This window comes from Suncus etruscus, chromosome 1 (assembly GCF_024139225.1).
Source record: "Suncus etruscus isolate mSunEtr1 chromosome 1, mSunEtr1.pri.cur, whole genome shotgun sequence".
Lineage (NCBI taxonomy): Eukaryota > Metazoa > Chordata > Mammalia > Eulipotyphla > Soricidae > Suncus > Suncus etruscus.
Window position 1 is genome coordinate 67,311,680 of NC_064848.1, and position 17,271 is coordinate 67,328,950.

Here is a 17,271-nt window from a genome sequence, read left to right on the forward strand (position 1 = left end):
TAGACCAATGGTTTCTATCTTTAGCTGGTAACCATCTTTGGAATAAATTTATATGGTTGTGGAATTCCCATATTAACTGATGAGTCTATAGGGATTTAAACCATCCTAAATATATTTCTATAACTCTTTCATCTTACACAAAAATTACTTGCTAGGAAGTCATATGGCCAAAGTATCTGGAATGGGTATCAGTTTCTTAACCACTATAGGGAGGTTTTAAGTCTTATGTGTTGTAGAAATCTCACTTAATACTCTTCAGCCTGTATTTTCAGGATAAACATCACATCTAATGTGGAGAATCCCACCATTTGATCTTAAAGGAATTACCACATCTCTTTATTTGATTAAGAGGTAATAGTCCAAGATTATCATGAACCAGTCCAACCTCCCAACTTATAGATACCTTAGCATTAGATAATCATGCAGAGGATGTGTAGCAATGCAGTTTAAGGGTGATTAAGCACTTTTATTTTTTTTTTCAGATAAATTTTTCAAAAGTAGGACAGGTTGTAATCATAGTATGCAGTTTAAGAAAAGGCTATAAACAGTCTACTTACCATGCCCACTTTTCAATTGTAAAAATCATTAGTCAGGGAACTCAGAAGTTAGGTTAGTTAGTAAGATTATATACTTTGCATGTTTGCAGACCCAAGTTTGAACCATGCCACTGCATGTCATTTTTGCACTATCAGTATACTTTAGCATCCTTCAGCATAAAAGGCCCTGGCTACATCTTATCTGTGGGTCCAAGCATTGAACTATCCAGTCCAACTTTCTCAGTATTTCTGGCCCCTATATAACATGAACACAGTTTAGAAGCTCCCCCACCCCAATGTTTATAAAGAAAAAATTATGACTCCTTTAGATATAAATTATTTTGCTCAGTCTTTAAATAGAAAAAGACAAAATATGCTTGAAAAACAAGATAATCTAAAAAAGTATATGTATGTGTGTAGTCATCTATGTGCATATGCAATGGAGCAACACTCAAAGAGGAATCTCACTGAAGCCTAAAATAAACTTGACCTTCAGTTTAGCACAAGACCTCTTATTAATTTGATTAGAATAGTTTGCTTTTAAGTTAAAATTTTAATATCAGAATGTCAGTATTTTTAGAGTTAAAAACTCATGCAGCAGAAAAGTGAACAGAAAATTTTTTAGAATTATTTCTGTCAGTGTGTTTGATATGTCTGTTTGAAATGTTCCAATCACACAGTGTTAAAATAAAGACTGTTGTGTTCAAGTTAAAATAAATCATTGCCAACCTTTCTAGCTTAAACTCTCCTATATAAGATATATAATTTAAATGTATAATTTTATTCATTCCTATTTTTTCTCTTTTGCTACCTCAATATGGGACACTCACTTGAGTACTAGGCTACTATCATAACTTTAAAAGGGATTGTCCTGTCTATATTTGTTTGTTTTTTATAGTCTATCTCAAAATAAGTCTCTAAAGATCAGATCATGTCCTTTTCTCAGAGCTTTTCAACCATGTGTTACATCCCATTTAATGGCAATTTCCAACTAAAAAGTCAGTCTTTCTAACTTAATATACCTATCCCTAAAGCAACTTCTTCCTTCAGATAATCTTGTTCTTTCTTGAATTTACCCTGTGCTATTTTATAAATGTGCTTTTGTGTTCTTTTTTGTCTGCCTACCCTGTTGGGAATACCAGGCATTGTTTATCGTTTTCCTACCAAAGAGATATTTTACCTTAGTTTTACCTAACAGAATCAGTAATTATTCCCTACTTCTCTTCTCACCTCTATTATCTAATATATAATGTATTCTGGTTATTTTCATCCATGTATAAATTCCTTATATATTGGTAGTTTTATTCTATCACTTCTTTAAATTAGATAATAATGTATTGTAGCATTATGATTAATAGGGCAATGTGAACTATCCTTTAAAAATATGTGTCCCTCTCTCTTGTCATCTTTATCACAGACTTTAAGGCTATGTCTATCGTTTGTACAATAGAGCTCCATGTTTATTGAAATAGAGACAAAACAAATGAATTTTTGCCTAATAAATTTCCTCTTATCAATAAGCTCTGTAGTTTTTCTAATAGCTTTTAAATTCTTATTTTCAACTTTTAAAACCCTTATATTTCTTAAATTTAAATCACTTTCACTTCTAATAATTTAGGTACTTAATTTAGTCTATTAAATTAGCATAATGCTACTATGATAGAAATTTCTGTTAAGATTAGATGTATTTCCTTGAGAGGAAACATTTCCATATGAGAATATGTTGAACATCTGGACCAAGAATCTAATGGATCACTGAGTCTACTTTTAAGCAAATTTTCCATCTGTCTTGCAGACTGTTACTTCCTTTCTTAAATATGACAGAGTACTGTGGGATATAATTTAACATCTTTCAGCTCAGAGGAATCTATAAATTTTCTTAAGTATTTAATTTAACTTAATATTTTAAAGATATTTACTAATTTTGATCTCAATATTTTAAGTACAAATGCTAACGGTGCATTTTTCTTTAGACTGATTGAAGTTACCTGCTCAAGTATCTAAGCCATAATATAAAGTTGGCCAATTGATTATCATGTTAGTGGTTCTTAAAGAAATTTATCTTAACTAGCTAAGCAATTTTACTTAGTTTTTATTCCATCTCTTTCTCTTCACCTAATCCATACACACACCTAGGGACCTAATATCCATGACACTGAAAATACCAAATCATTGGCTGTTAGGAGTGACGTCAATAATCCATTTGAATATTATTTCTAATTGTGTGGCCGCAAGTTTTGCCTGACTTTTCTTCTTCCCTGACTTTATTTTATTTCCCTAGCTCTCTTTCGTCTTCATTCCCTCTATTCTTTTAATAGATTACAATAATTATTAGTGTCTTCTGTTAATCTTATCCTTGAAAGTTTCCTCTCAACAAATGTCCCCCATTAGGCATATTTTATACCTTACCTGTTTTAGCCTTTGGAAATAGAAGACCTGTATAGTATACTTATCGAAACTTTTGTCAACACTTTTTCTTAAAGCAAGTATCATTTAGGTCCCTTAAAACCTTATTAATGTCTTTTCCTGTGAATCCCCCAGATATCAAAATGTAATTCCAGCCTATTTTTAGATCTTCGTTTTATCTCATTGCATATGCATCTTATTATATCATACAGTCAAGACCCCTTGTCATTTCACAAATATGGTTATACCAGGTGCTTTTTTGCCTCCTTAGAGTCTAACTTTACGTCTTCGAACAAAAGCCTTGCTTACCAATTCTAGTCACTGATATACTAGCATCTTTTAAAGATAGGAATTTTAATTTGGAACACTATTAAGTTTTAAGAAAAGAATGCAAAATATTGTGCATTAACTTAAATACATTTTTCCCATTAGTAGGCTTACAGTTTTCATCACATCCTCAGACAGGGGCAAGGAGTGTTAAAATTTTTGATTCATTATTTTTATCATATGTAATATGTCCTTAAATGATACATATTTATAGGGATTACTACATGCTCTACTTTCTTTATCTGTAAAGTCTGTTGGGCTATGCAGTTACTATGGTTCATTAAACAATACCATATATATTGTGATAAGTCATATGATAGGAATAAAACCATCCTTTAAGAAATGGAGTTGGTTCTAGAACCACAAAGAAAGACTTCACCATAAGTTCCATCCTTGACCTGTGCAGAGACGGAGATCTCTAAATACAGAGACCTGATTTTACCACCCAGGATGGAGCAGAAGTCTCCCATACACCACAAAAGCACCAACGGGAGAGTAAATGAACTAGAAAGGAGTCTATAGTTAATCCCATGACAATATACTTCAAGGGTGAAGAATCCCTGTATCTCTTAGGCCAAGGGAATTATTTTTCGAATGACTCCAATGTTTACTGTGCCTATGCAGGAAGGGGGGAAAAAAAAGAGACAAAAAGCACCAAATAATCCCCCCCCCTTTTTTTAATCTAGCTTTTGTCGATTACTTTGATTTAGTGTGGATATTGAACTGGTTGTCTCCATTTTTATTTATTTATTTATTTTTCTTTTCTCTTCTGTTTTGTGCTTTGTCATGTTTTTTATCTCAAGTCCATGGCAAGTATGTGGTGCCTATTTTTATTGCTATAGTGCTCACTGGATATTTTATTCGGTACTTCTTTTTATACTGATGTGGTGTTCCACCTTCTTTTTCCCCTTCGTCTCTCAAACCTCTAGAAGAACTCCGTCCATTTTCGGCATATTTGATTTTTACCCCATTTTATTACTTTCTCTTCTTCAAACAAAACCACATAACCTTAAATATCTAGTCCCACCTCCCAATTAGAGGGGAATATAATGGAGGTACTGTGACCAAACAGTTGAAAGATCACTAAGTAGTAAGGTGGGCACAGAGGGGACCACTCATTCTAGCAGCCCTGGGGGTGAGGGTGGAGGCTATGGGAGGCAGGATGGGAGTGGAGGTGGAGGAAGGACAATTTGGTGGTGGGAATTCCCCTGATTCAATGTTAATATGTACCTAAAATATTGCTGTGAACGATATGTAAGCCACTATGATTAAAATAAAAATTATAAAAAATATAGTTGTGAATATGATTATTTCATGGGATGAAAACTTTTTACTAGTTTTATTTAATAAATATATTAAATACATGTTACAGGTGTTTGTGGAATTTTTCATTTTTGGAGATATTTTTCTTGGAAACGTATCTAAGTAGTGCACAAATGTTCTGACTAACTAATGTGTCTCTGAGTATTAAAGGGAATTTGGAAACATAGGTTTTTCAAGGGTATTAACATGCTTGTTATGAAGCTGAACATCTATTTTTCTGAATAAAGGCACTAATTACATTTTTTAATCAGATGACACCTTACATTTGTTTGATGGATGGACATAGAATGTCAGAATCTATACTCTAGACTCTACTTTGCTTGGGTCAGACATTCTTTTGGAATAATGGATCATCATTTTAATTAATAGGAAATTTTTAATGACAAATAATAAAATACTTTTTGCTGTCTTACATGAATTTTCAATTGAACTTTTTCCAGTTATTGTTTTGATAAATGCCAACTTCATTTTTAACCCAGCTCATATAAATTATTTCTACTTTTAAATAAATGAAGTATTTTTAAATGGATTTAGAAAATAAAATAATTTATACTTAAATATTAGCAAACTTGGGGCCGGAGTGGTGACACTAGAGGTAAGGCATCTGCCTTCAAGAGCTAACTTAGGATGGACCCGCAGTTCAATCCCCTGGCATTCCCTATGGTCCCCTCAAGCCAGGAGCAATTTCTGAGTACATAACCGGGAGTAACCTCTGAGTATCAATGGGTGTGGCCCCAAAACAAAACAAAAATTAGCTAACTTGAGTCTATACTTGTAGTTGACAAATGTACTCGACTATTAAAATCACTTTCAATTTAACGCTGATTTAGTAAATTTAAAAAACTGGTTTGATAGAAGAAACTTGAAATAGCCAGTGTTTTATATACATAAAGGCACATTTTATAATAATGAATACAGGAATAATAAACATCCTTCTCAGGGTATATTTAAGAGAACTATTCTACCAATTTATGACTAAATTACATAACCAAGATAGAAATTCCAGCAAAGTGTACTTTTAGGTAAATGGTATTTTCCTAATTCCTCCTACACCCCACATCACATATCCACCATAGCCATCCAGAATTATCTATGTCTGCTTTTCTCTCATGGTCTTGATTATGGGTTATAGTAAATACAGTAAAAACTCCTCCATCTAATATAGGACTACTTAAGAAAAAGATCCAAAACAAAATTACTACACAGCAAGTTTTCTAACTCCAGAAGACTTCACTCTTTAACCTTTAAGGTGTATTACCATTAAATATAATCCAAAAAAAAAGTTACCACATCAAATAAATTAATGAGACTAAGTATAAGGAATCAAGAATATTCTGAAAATAGTAAAATTTAAACCAGCTTACAAACAATATTAAAATAAGTTTTGAAAAGGTACTTTAATATCCTTGTTGAATACTGAATTTTATTTTTGACCCAAACAAAAAAATGAAATACTCTTAAAACTAAATATCCTGTAAAAACGTATTTTCTCCCTTTAATTTAACATAAAAATACAGGACTAGAGAGATAGTAGAGTGGGTAATGCACTGGCCTTGAATGTGATGGACTCAGGGTTGATCCCGGTATCTCATCACCAGGAGTGATTCCAGAATGCAGAAGTAGGATTATTGGGCACAGCCGGGTGTGGACTAAAAACAAAAATATGATTTTTAAAATCATATATCAGAAGAGAAGAATCAAAATATAAACCTGTCCTTTCTCTTGAGAGCTGCCATTACAATTGCCTTGATTACTAATGCTAGCCTACAAAGTTTGGATTCTGATTTTCCTTAACTCTTTTTTTTTTTAACGTCTTTTTTCTCTGTATATTATCTTCGAGTCTTAGGTTGAATAGGATTCCAAATATAAGATTAAAATTCAGCAGTTTCTAGAATCCTGCAAGAGATGGAGACCATGAGGCCTAATTTTGAGGATAGTCAGGCCTATTTGCAGTAAAGCTTTTGATAAAGAAAAACTATAATTTTTTTAGGGAATAGACTTCCACTGATAGAAATGTGAAAACAGGTATAATATCTAGTTTTAAAAAACAAATGAGAGCACACACAAATAAAAAGAAAATGATTTCCAAAGCAGATGTGATGTTTCCTTGCAAATCGAATAGTTAGATTTTTTTACTGATAAAAATTTGGTTTGTAATATATAGTAAAGTACATTCCAGGTGTTTTCTTTTTAATGCTAAAATGTTTTACTAGTTTCCAGTAGTTATATATGAACTGAATAATGTGGTACTCTTTAAATATCAGATTTTTCCAAATTATTTACCATTAGGTTTGGATTTTCAAACTTTTTGCCTTGATTAGTATGATTTGTAAGCAAAAAATAATGTCAATGCCAATAGCAGCTTAATTTTTTTCATAACTCAGGTGGGGGACAGTTAACCCATACAAAGACATTTCTGATGTTTTTTCATCATATACAGTAGCATTTTTAACTTTGTTTGATTGTAGGCCACAATTAAAGGTACTCAGGGGACAACGTTGTATTGGAGATCAAATCTTAGATCTTCCACATGCCAAATATGCACTGAGTCCTCTCTTTGAGCTAATCTTCCCAGTCCCCATATCTCTGAGTACATACGGAAGATATGTATCTTCTGGGCAAATTATTATTTTCTAGTTAGTTCTGTCCAAAATATAAGTGGTTTCTGGAGAGAGCAAATGTTTAGTGTGCTGAACTATTTGCAAGCACCTTTTATGAGTTCCACTACTGCTCTAACTACCTTATTTTTTTTTTTTTTTTGGTATTGAAATCTGGCATGTTCTGTCATTCCCCTTTTCCTCTTTTCTGTTCCATGACCTCTACAGATTTGCACAGACCAAAGTCAAATAATGCATAAAATTCATAAGAAAGAAAGTACTATTTTTTGTCTTTATTAAAAAATATCACAGAACCAAAAATATTATTCAAAGCATTCTAGAGTATATTGTAAAATCACTTTGACCCAAATATCTTCTAGATCATTTATACTTCATGCAAAGCTCTTTAAAAAGAATAAAAATCAGAAGTAAGACAACCAGAAGTGACAACCTGACCTTTCAAAAATTGGTATCTCAAACCAAAATAAAAGAAGCAATTTTAGCAATAAGAAGCTTCTATTTTTTTTCTAGTAAAACTATTGACTTATCCACTTACCAGTTTTGTTTATTAACAGGAAGCAAGAGAGCTTAAAAGGACCCTAAGGACCCTAGCAGTATGTGGCCTTCAAGCCTGGCCAGTGTGGTCCTTTTAGTCCTTGAGCACTAATGAAAGGCCCAAACAAACCAAAATCTAGACATGTATTTCTCCCTTATTTTGCTCATCTATTATATTTCTGACACTGTTTCCATAAAAATTAATTTTATATCAATAAAGATCATCTTGTTGTTTTATATTTAATATAGTTGATAGAAATCTACCCTTAATTCTCTACGTTTAAATTTTAAAAGAAACAGACATAATAGCCAATGAGAGTTTTGAGCAAATTTTTCGTGTGTGTGTGTGTGTGTGTGTGTGTGTGTGTGTGTGTGTGTGTTTTATCTTTGAAATTGAAAACAGGACATTTTCCTACCCTTTTATAAGATGTAATAGTGTGGTCCCTTATATTTTTTACAGTTTAACATTTTGGTCAAAAATAATTTTTTTTTGCTCATTACATTTACATGACTTTTTTCACTTGTGCTTTATCACTATCCATTTTATTTTCAAGTATAGTGATAAATTATATCAACATTTGAGAGATTTATTTTAGAAACATTAATTTTGTCATAAAAATACAAAATTGTTTCATATCTTTTGAATTTTTTGTTTTTAGAATATATTTATATCATAACTTTATATGTATAACCTAACTTAGATTTTATTAAAACTAGTAAAGAGTTAGTGATTTCGTACACATATAAATTAGACATATAGTGATTGATTCCAAAGTTTAGAAGAAAATTAGATTTAATATTTACATTTAATTTAATTGAATCAAATACTTTGTATATTGTATTATACTACAAAGAAATTGAAAACTTTTTAGAAAAGCAAAAAAAACCATATTTGTTACAGAGATATTCTTGTTCGTCTTTGTTGTTGGGACAAGATGTGATGCATTTGTCAAGGAATCACACTAATTTTATAGCAAATGTAAAGCATAAATAAGTCAACTGTGTTTTAAAACATTGATATTTTATAACTGCTAATAGTAATAGTTTATTTGGTGGTAAATTTTGTTAGTATACCCCAAATACAAGTGTTTGAAACCTGTTTAAAACCTTGCTAAAATGGACTGGAACTTGAACAATAGATTTCTTTAGATAGGAGGTAAGAACGCATCTTATTGTTACTGGCACCTGCTACTTCATTAGGTGCTATGACTGCTTATGCTAAGATGACATATAGAATAGAATTATTTCTGTGGTTGCCCCTTTTCTTTGTTGGCTCTGAATTACTTTCTCTTCTATATTCTATTTCTGCTGCCATTTCTAATAGCTCTGCCATACCACCACATCATAAAAGATAATATAGAAGCCATAATTTCATCTTAATATTTGCTTTTACTAATGACCTTCCACACTCCAAATTTTGATAAAGGGTTTAAGTAAGATAGAGATGGATAGATTCTTAACTTTTGATCATTAATAAAGGAATCTTTGAACCATTGCATTAAAATGCTAATGCATGTTAAATACAAGATCTGGAGATCTGCAGTATTTTCTTTCCTAACAGAATAGAGCAAATATTAAATACTATAAATGAAAGACTAGGCAATTGTTGCTATTCCACATCTTGGGACTCTGAAAGTTAAAAAAAATTTTTTGTTGTTGTTGTTTTTTTTATGTAACTAGAAAAGTTCATTGGATTCCTGTTCTTCAGGTCTCCAAACTGATTATAACTACAGGATGTTTTAAGAGGTCTCTTTTTATGCTCGGGCATATTATTATTGTGTTTTTTATTTTTCTAATTCTCTGGGGTCTGGGGGAAGATGGGGAAATTACACATTGTAGTGAGAACTATTCATTAGTCATCATTGAAGAAGAAAACTGAACTTTTAAAATTCTGATCAGAAATTCTCTGGAGAGCCTTTTTATTACTATCTTGTCTTGAGCCCTTTTTTTTTTTAATGACATCTATTATCAGATTGAAATGGCGATTGAGACGCTCCAAAAGTCTGACGGTCTGTCCACTCACAGAAGCTCTCTTCTCAACAGCCATGTAAGTTGCCTCTTCTTCACGTAAACTAATCTCTTGCTTGTTCTGCATGTGTTGCTTACTCCCTAATGCTTGTTTTGTTTATTTATTTATTTTGCTTCTTAACCTTCCTATCCTAGCCTCTTCTGACCTCTGTCACTTAATGGCTATTTTGTACAACTGAATATATAAATGTGGAGTCCCCAGTATAGTACCCTATGAAGCTTAAACTGTGTTTGGCATAGGTGATATTTCCAAATTAATAATAAGCTAACATTTATGTTTAAGAAGTAAATTGGGATTTTTAAGTATTGAAACATTGATAATTATTCTGAAGCATATGCTTTTAATCTTTATCCTATGCTCAAGACAGAGAAGTAGTCGTATCTACTACTTCTGTATTAGTAATGTTCTTTAAAAAAAAAAAAGAAAAAGAAATAATAATTATTATCCCAATAATAAATTATTTGAAAATGATTCATTTAGCAAGAAGACTATATAAGTTGGATGTGAAACAGCTACCAAAATAACTTGAGATTCTGACTTAAAAAAAATGGCCAAAATAGGATTGATGCTGCAGCAAAATAAAATATGACTAATAATTAAGAAAAATCAGGATATCATAACTATTTCTTGAAACTTTTGAGCACTAATAAATGTAGCATCATTATAAGTATAAGTGGAGCAAGAAGAATGACACTTCTATGAAACTAAAACTGTTTTAATCAATTATTCAAATTTTGGGGTACCAATGAAAATACTAAGTAAAACTTATTTTATTTCTAAATATATGAGATAAAGAAAAGAGACTCAAGATTCAATTCTATTTACAAGATATCTAATGGTAAATTATGATAGTAAAACTGGGTTTTTTCTTATTGACAATGCATTCTCATCTAGAGAAAAAATATTGTCACTTAATTATTCCACATATTTTGTGACAAAGCCCACAATTGATTCACCTCAATAAAATTCCTGTTTTTAAAATGAAATTTTTTAATAGAAGGGTTAAGTTTCTTCTTTGCATGCTGCATACCTCAGTTTTTTTTTTTTTTTTGGCACCTACCTCATAATTCCAAAGTATCAGATGGTCTGTTCACAGTCAGAAATGACCCCTAAGAAAAGAATCAAGATTAACCCCAGCATGGCTGAGGGTGACACAATTCACCCTCACTTATATTAAAATAAATAAACCAAAAATCTTTAGCTTATATTTTTCATTTTGAAGAAATCTTTTGCGTAGCTTTTAAGATATTTAAATTTACAAATAAATTTACAGGGCTGGAGAGAATGTAGAGGTTGGGGTGCTTGCCTTGTGTGCAAGCCAACTTAAGTTGATCCCCAGTAAGAATTTATTCCTGCAGAGCTAGGAATTAACCAGAGCATCACTAGATGTAGCCTAAAGACAAGCATAAAAGTAGATCCATATTATAGGATAATAATTAATGATTTGTGTTCTGACAATTTATTTAAAGAAAAAAATTTTTTTAGTTTTTAAGAAGAATCATGATAAATAAAATCAGATATGCCAACTTGGAAAACACCTACATTTTGAGAGAAAAATCATGATAGTTTCTTTAAATGATGTTATATTTTATAATAACATAAGAAATATTATTTCCCCATTTCAGAAAATTAATGTCATTCTTCTATGTGTTTCATAACTTTCTGCTATGTTAGCATGAGTCTGTGATTGTGTGTAAAGTCTGACTTGTATATATTAGGTTGTATGTTTGGGGGAGAGATAAATGGTCACTACTGGTGTTTGTTTTGAAAATGACTGGTGAAAGTTTTTTATAAAAAATCTGGAACAGGGGAAAATGTGAAATTTTTGTTTTTCTATTTTGAATTTTTATACTCATGTGAATTGGAGTTTTGAGTTATTAAAATGTGTGATGTTTAATTTTAACTGAATTATCCATTTTAAGTAGCTCTTTCATACTACAATACTGTGGAACAATACTGTGGCTCATGTTTCCTTTTATATTTTTACTGATTTGTTTATTTGCTTGAAACTATATATGTTGAAGTCTCTGTGAAATTATTTTTCTTTTGTGGGATTCATGAAATAGTAGTTAATGAATGTGTAAATTAGCTGCATAAACATCAGATGAATGTTACTCCCTGGCTTCATGTTTTGTATTATGTAGCAAGGTGAATCATATGTATCATATACAACTATAAGAAGCTTTTAGGTACATTGTAAAAGTAGGTGTAACTGTTGTAAATGTAATGTTAATCTTTACCTTGATATTCTCATACTTTTTATTGTGCCTTAGAGGTAGCATTAAATTTACTTAAAATGCATTTCTATCAAGCCTTTAGAAATACTAATGAGTCATATTATATATGTAAAATGGTGGAGAAAAATTTGTTTCTGCTGCAGTCAAGTTTCCTTAAGAGGAGCCTGCTGCTGTCTTATTCTTCTTGGAAAGTTTATGATGCTCCTGTGTCTTATTAGCCCTGACTGGATTAAGTTACAGCATGCATTCTAGTTGATAAGCACCAACTAGGGCATTTTTAGATTCTGTTAATCTAATCAGTTACTTTTAGTTTTGTAGAAAAGTAAATGCCTATGGATACGTTTTATAAAATGTTAAATATTGTCAATTTCTGCAAAGTGTGAGTTACCTTTAACCCTTGCTATCTTAAGCAAAATAGAGATTTATTGAGATTTGTGACATTCATTAAAATGCACAAAAATTTAGCTTTATAATGCTGGTTCCCCGAGTCAGTAATTTCTGCAAATGATTATTTGGACAGTATTTGGAGTAAATTATCAAGAACATTTGTCCAGTATTTACTAAATTTTTTATAGGTCATTTTGGGGGGTGAACTATATCCATCAGAGTTTATGAACCACTCCTGTTTCTATGTTCAGGGTTTTTTTTTTTTTTCCCCCCAGTAGTGCTGGGGTCATACTGAGGCTGACCTCATGCAAGCAAGACAAGTGCCCTGACTCTTGTACTGCCTCTATTACATGGCATATATACTAGTTTAAAAAAAATTGTAATATTGGAACTAAAAGACAAATGTTATTCTATTTGGAATATAATTAGTTTCTCATTATACAGTTGATTATATTTTTTTAAATGCCTTTTTAGGGATAAATCAAATGAACTATGTCCTCTTGTTAGAATCCAATTGTATTTTTTTTAATCTTTATTTTATTTATTTTTGGGGGGATTTTGGGTCACATCCGGCAGCGCTCAGGGGTTACTCCTGACTCTACGCTCAGGAATAGCTCCTGGCAGGCTCGGTGGGCCATGTGGGATGCTGAGTTTTGAACCATCGTCCTTGTGCATGCAAGGGAAACGCCCTACCTCCATGCTATCTCTCTGGCCCCTGATCTTTCTTTCTATACATTACAAGATGGAGGAGTTTTTAAATCTATTTATTTTTTCAGTATAATACTTAATCAGTATTGTTTTGTTAGTATTATCATCCTAATACCATGTCAAAAAACCTATTTTGTGCCTTTATTATGTCCTCCCATTGTGACCAAGTACAATTATAATGACCATCATATATATTCTATTAATGATATTAACATAATTGCAATTATCTTAGTATCCAGAAGATCTAACAGGCAAATAATAAATATTCATTAACAAATTAAAGTTCAAAGAAAGGGATCGGAGAGGTGGCACAGCTATAAGGCATTTGCCTTGCATGCAGTTGACCCAGGATGAATTCAGTTCGATTCCTGGCATTCCATATAGTTCTCAAGCTTGCCAGAAGTGATTTCTGAGCTGATGAGAGCCAGGAGTAACCCATGAGCATTGCCTGGTATGGCCCCAAAACCAATCAATTTATTAAGAAATAAAGTTCAAAGAGAGAGTAAGGATTTTATGTTGTTTTCAGTTGTTTTTGGGTTTTTTGTTTGTTTGTTTGGGGCATACCTGGTAGTGCTCAGGGGTTACTCCTGGCTCTGCACTCCAAAATTGCTCCTGGGCCCGGAGAGATAGCACAGCGGTGTTTGCCTTGCAAGCAGCTGATCAGGACCTAAGATGATTGGTTCGAATCCCGGTGTCCCATATGGTCCCCTGTGCCTGCCAGGAGCTATTTCTGAGCAGACAAGAGTAACCCCTGAGCACCGCTGGGTGTGGCCCCAAAACCAAAAACCAAAAACCAAAAAAAAAAAAATTGTTCCTGACAGTTTTCATGGGACCATATGGGTTGCCGGGGTTGAATCCAATTTGGCTACATGAAAGACAAATGCATTATATACTATATTTTGTTGCTTCAGCCCCAGATTTTGTGTTTTGTGCACCATTGTCTACCTATTTTATAGATGAGTGCATCTCTTATAGTAACTGTCCACTAGATATTTGCCAAATGAATGAATAGAAGTAATAGAGCAGGATAAATACTAAGTAACTTTTCTAATCATGTGTTTTCTTATATGGATTCATACCTACATTAGTTTTAATCAAGTTTATTTTAGTGCTTCCATTTATTAACATCATTGATAGAAAATGTTCTTTCCCTACCTTCATTTGAATTAGTAATATATATTGTTAAATAATAGAATGCAGTCATTTCCCCAGGTGTGTCCTTCAGTTTAATGCTAGATAGTGGTGATTTTACTCCATTCTATCACTTTAAAAATTATATCCAGCATTAGTATTTTCATCTCATAGTATTTTGGTGTGATATTTTTTTTTATGCTTGGGAATATTGAGTCTATTAATATGATCATTTTTGTTTTTTACTGTTTTATCTGTGAAGACGTAATGGTTAAATGATAGTCTATGTCAAATTTGAATGCCTTAATTCTCTTCATTGAAGACTTAGATTTATTTCCTACTCCTTTTCAGCTGCAATTAATGAAACGCATCTACTCTAATACAATTTAAATTGCTACCTACCAGTTATATTGTATCTAATTTGGGATATTTGAAATTGTAAATTTAAATACAAAATGTTCTTAACTCAATTTTCACATAGTATTCTTCAGCTTGTGCATTTAAGAAAAATCCATTTAAAGTATATAAAAAGATTCAGTCATTTATTTTATACACTTAATATATAGAAATAACTTTTATAATTTTTGCTGGTGTTAGCTGAAAAAATATATTCAGTTTAGAGAATAAAATGTGTTTTATATACATTCTCCCTGATTTTACTGTATTGTAAATATAAGTTATGATAGAAATAACCTGTCAAAATGCATGTCATCAGTGAACTGAACTTAAAAGAATTCTAATGGATAATAATCCATCTGGGGAAAAATGCCAAATGTTACATTTAGATGTTAATTGGGGAGTGCAATCTGTATTTTTTTTTAATTTGTCAATCAGTATTTCCCTTTGGGAAAAATTGGAACTGTTCATTTTCCTTAATCTATTCTGATTAATATAGCTTAAATGCAAAGGTTGAAAGATGCAAATATCTTGGTCTCCATCCTTAGATAAATTTATTTCTTTCATTAGAATAATTAGGTTTTAAAAATAAAGGTTAAAAGTTCTATGATATTTTATGGGCATTTAACACTACGGATGTAAGCAAATATTTAATAAGACATTGTATTAAAGAGAGGCAAAAATAGTAGTAGTTTAGTTCTGACTTACCAAGTGTTCAAATACTGAATTCTGATATTCAACTATAATTTATTAAAGACAAACCCAACAGAAACAGTTTGTCTTAGAATAGATTTTACATTTCCTTGAGAATCAAAGTATCTAGTGTATATATCTTCGGGTTACTTTTAACTGCCAAGCTTCTCTTCCAGCATAATCAGTTGTTTCTTTGATCATGTTTTAGACTAAATGTCTGATCTACAATTCTATCTCTATATCAAAACTTGAAGGTCAAATGCTGACATATAGAATGCCGATTTTAAAGCTCAGTTAAACCTTAGTAACTTAACTGGTTGATCCTAATCCAATTTACATGTATTTGTGGATTTCCAGGATCAGTTATTGGCAAGCTTCCTTGCTGAAACAGCTATGATTAAAAGCAACTTCTACCTTTGTGTGTTTTTGTTTGTTTTGTTTTGTTTTAATTTAAAAAAGGGGAAACCTGGAGACTACTTTAAAAGAAAAATGAGATGGTAAAGGTTAAAGCCCTGTGCTTTTATTTTGTAGTTAATATTATAAAATTGATTATTGCCCACTTTTCAAGAATATGTCCTTAAACTAAGGCTTAAACTATAGCTGTATTTTCTGCTCATTAACAAAGAAAGAGTAGTTGGCTTTTTAAACATTTCTTATCTATTTTGCCATTGATATTTTGCACTTTTATTAAGATGCTTATGCATCATATATATATATATATATATATATATATATATATATATATATATATATATATATATATATATATATATGATGTTTTTTAACTCCACATTTTGTGCATGCTTATAGATGTGGGTACTTGATTAGTCAGTTATAAACCATTGCTATTTCCAATAATAGTTAACATTTTTAGTATATTTGACTTTCTAGGGACTTTTTTTTATTAATTTTTCCTTTGTCATCCTGTATATCACAGGCCTAGATTCTTTTTTCTATTCTCTATTTTTTTAAAATTACTATACCCAGTGGAAGTCTCTTTGTATATGGGTCTTTCATCTCAATATGGAATACCCAGCATATATATACTGTACACTATATTTTCCAGAACTAACTTAATTTCATTCAAGTAAGGAAATAATGGTTTCAGAGTCCATTCATCTCTTTAAGTGATAGAGATGTATGTTATACCCTGTTTTATGTGTCAGAGGGCCAAGGATGTCATTTGTATTCATAACAAATTCTAAAAATTGAAAAAGTGCTGAAGAGATTTCTTAAATACAACCCCGGCACACAAATACGTGTTGTAGACAATTTTCTAGTTTTGTTCTTAGTAACATGATTTCCCAATCAGTTTTACTTTTCTTTTACACTAAATGAATATGTATAAGTGAACTTATTTCTGCTTGCTATTTGAAATCTCAGAAATCATGTCTGAGTGCCTCTAGAAAAGCTTGTTTACGACAATAAATTTATAAACAATTCATATATCAAGACTTGTCCTATAATTTTTTTTATCATTATAAAATTGAATGGTTTTTTTTCACCATTTAAAAATAAAAGGTTTGGGTGAGATTATAAGTAAGTGTTAAGGTGGCAATAAAATGTTTACCGTCAATAATCATATGCTAAAATTTTTAAAATTATGTGCTCCATAGACACTTCCAGTTTTCCTATCCAGAAAATGAATTTTATTTGTAAACATATTTTGTTCTATCTTGTAATCTTCTGTATTGTATGGGTGTATTGATATATATAAATTTAAATTTGACAGCATCAGGGCCGGAGAGATAGCATGCAGGTAAGGCGTTTGCCTTTCATGCAGAAGGTCATCGGTTCGAATCCCGCGTCCCATATGGCCCCCCGTGCCTGCCAGGAGCAATTTCTGAGCATGGAGCCAGGAGTAACCCCTGAGCACTGCCAGGTGTGACCCAAAAACCACATAAAAAAAAAAAGAAAGAAATTGACAGCATCATGTGGGAATATTT

At 31.6% G+C, this 17,271-nt stretch overlaps 1 protein-coding gene across 1 annotated transcript in view; it reads left to right on the top strand.

The window, feature by feature from the left end:
* RFX3 (regulatory factor X3) overlaps positions 1-17,271 on the top strand; it is a 331,177-nt gene that overhangs the window by 207,156 nt on the left and 106,750 nt on the right. Inside the window, 1 exon segment of the mRNA XM_049773246.1 lies at positions 9,717-9,791. Coding sequence (XP_049629203.1) covers positions 9,717-9,791 — 75 coding nt within the window.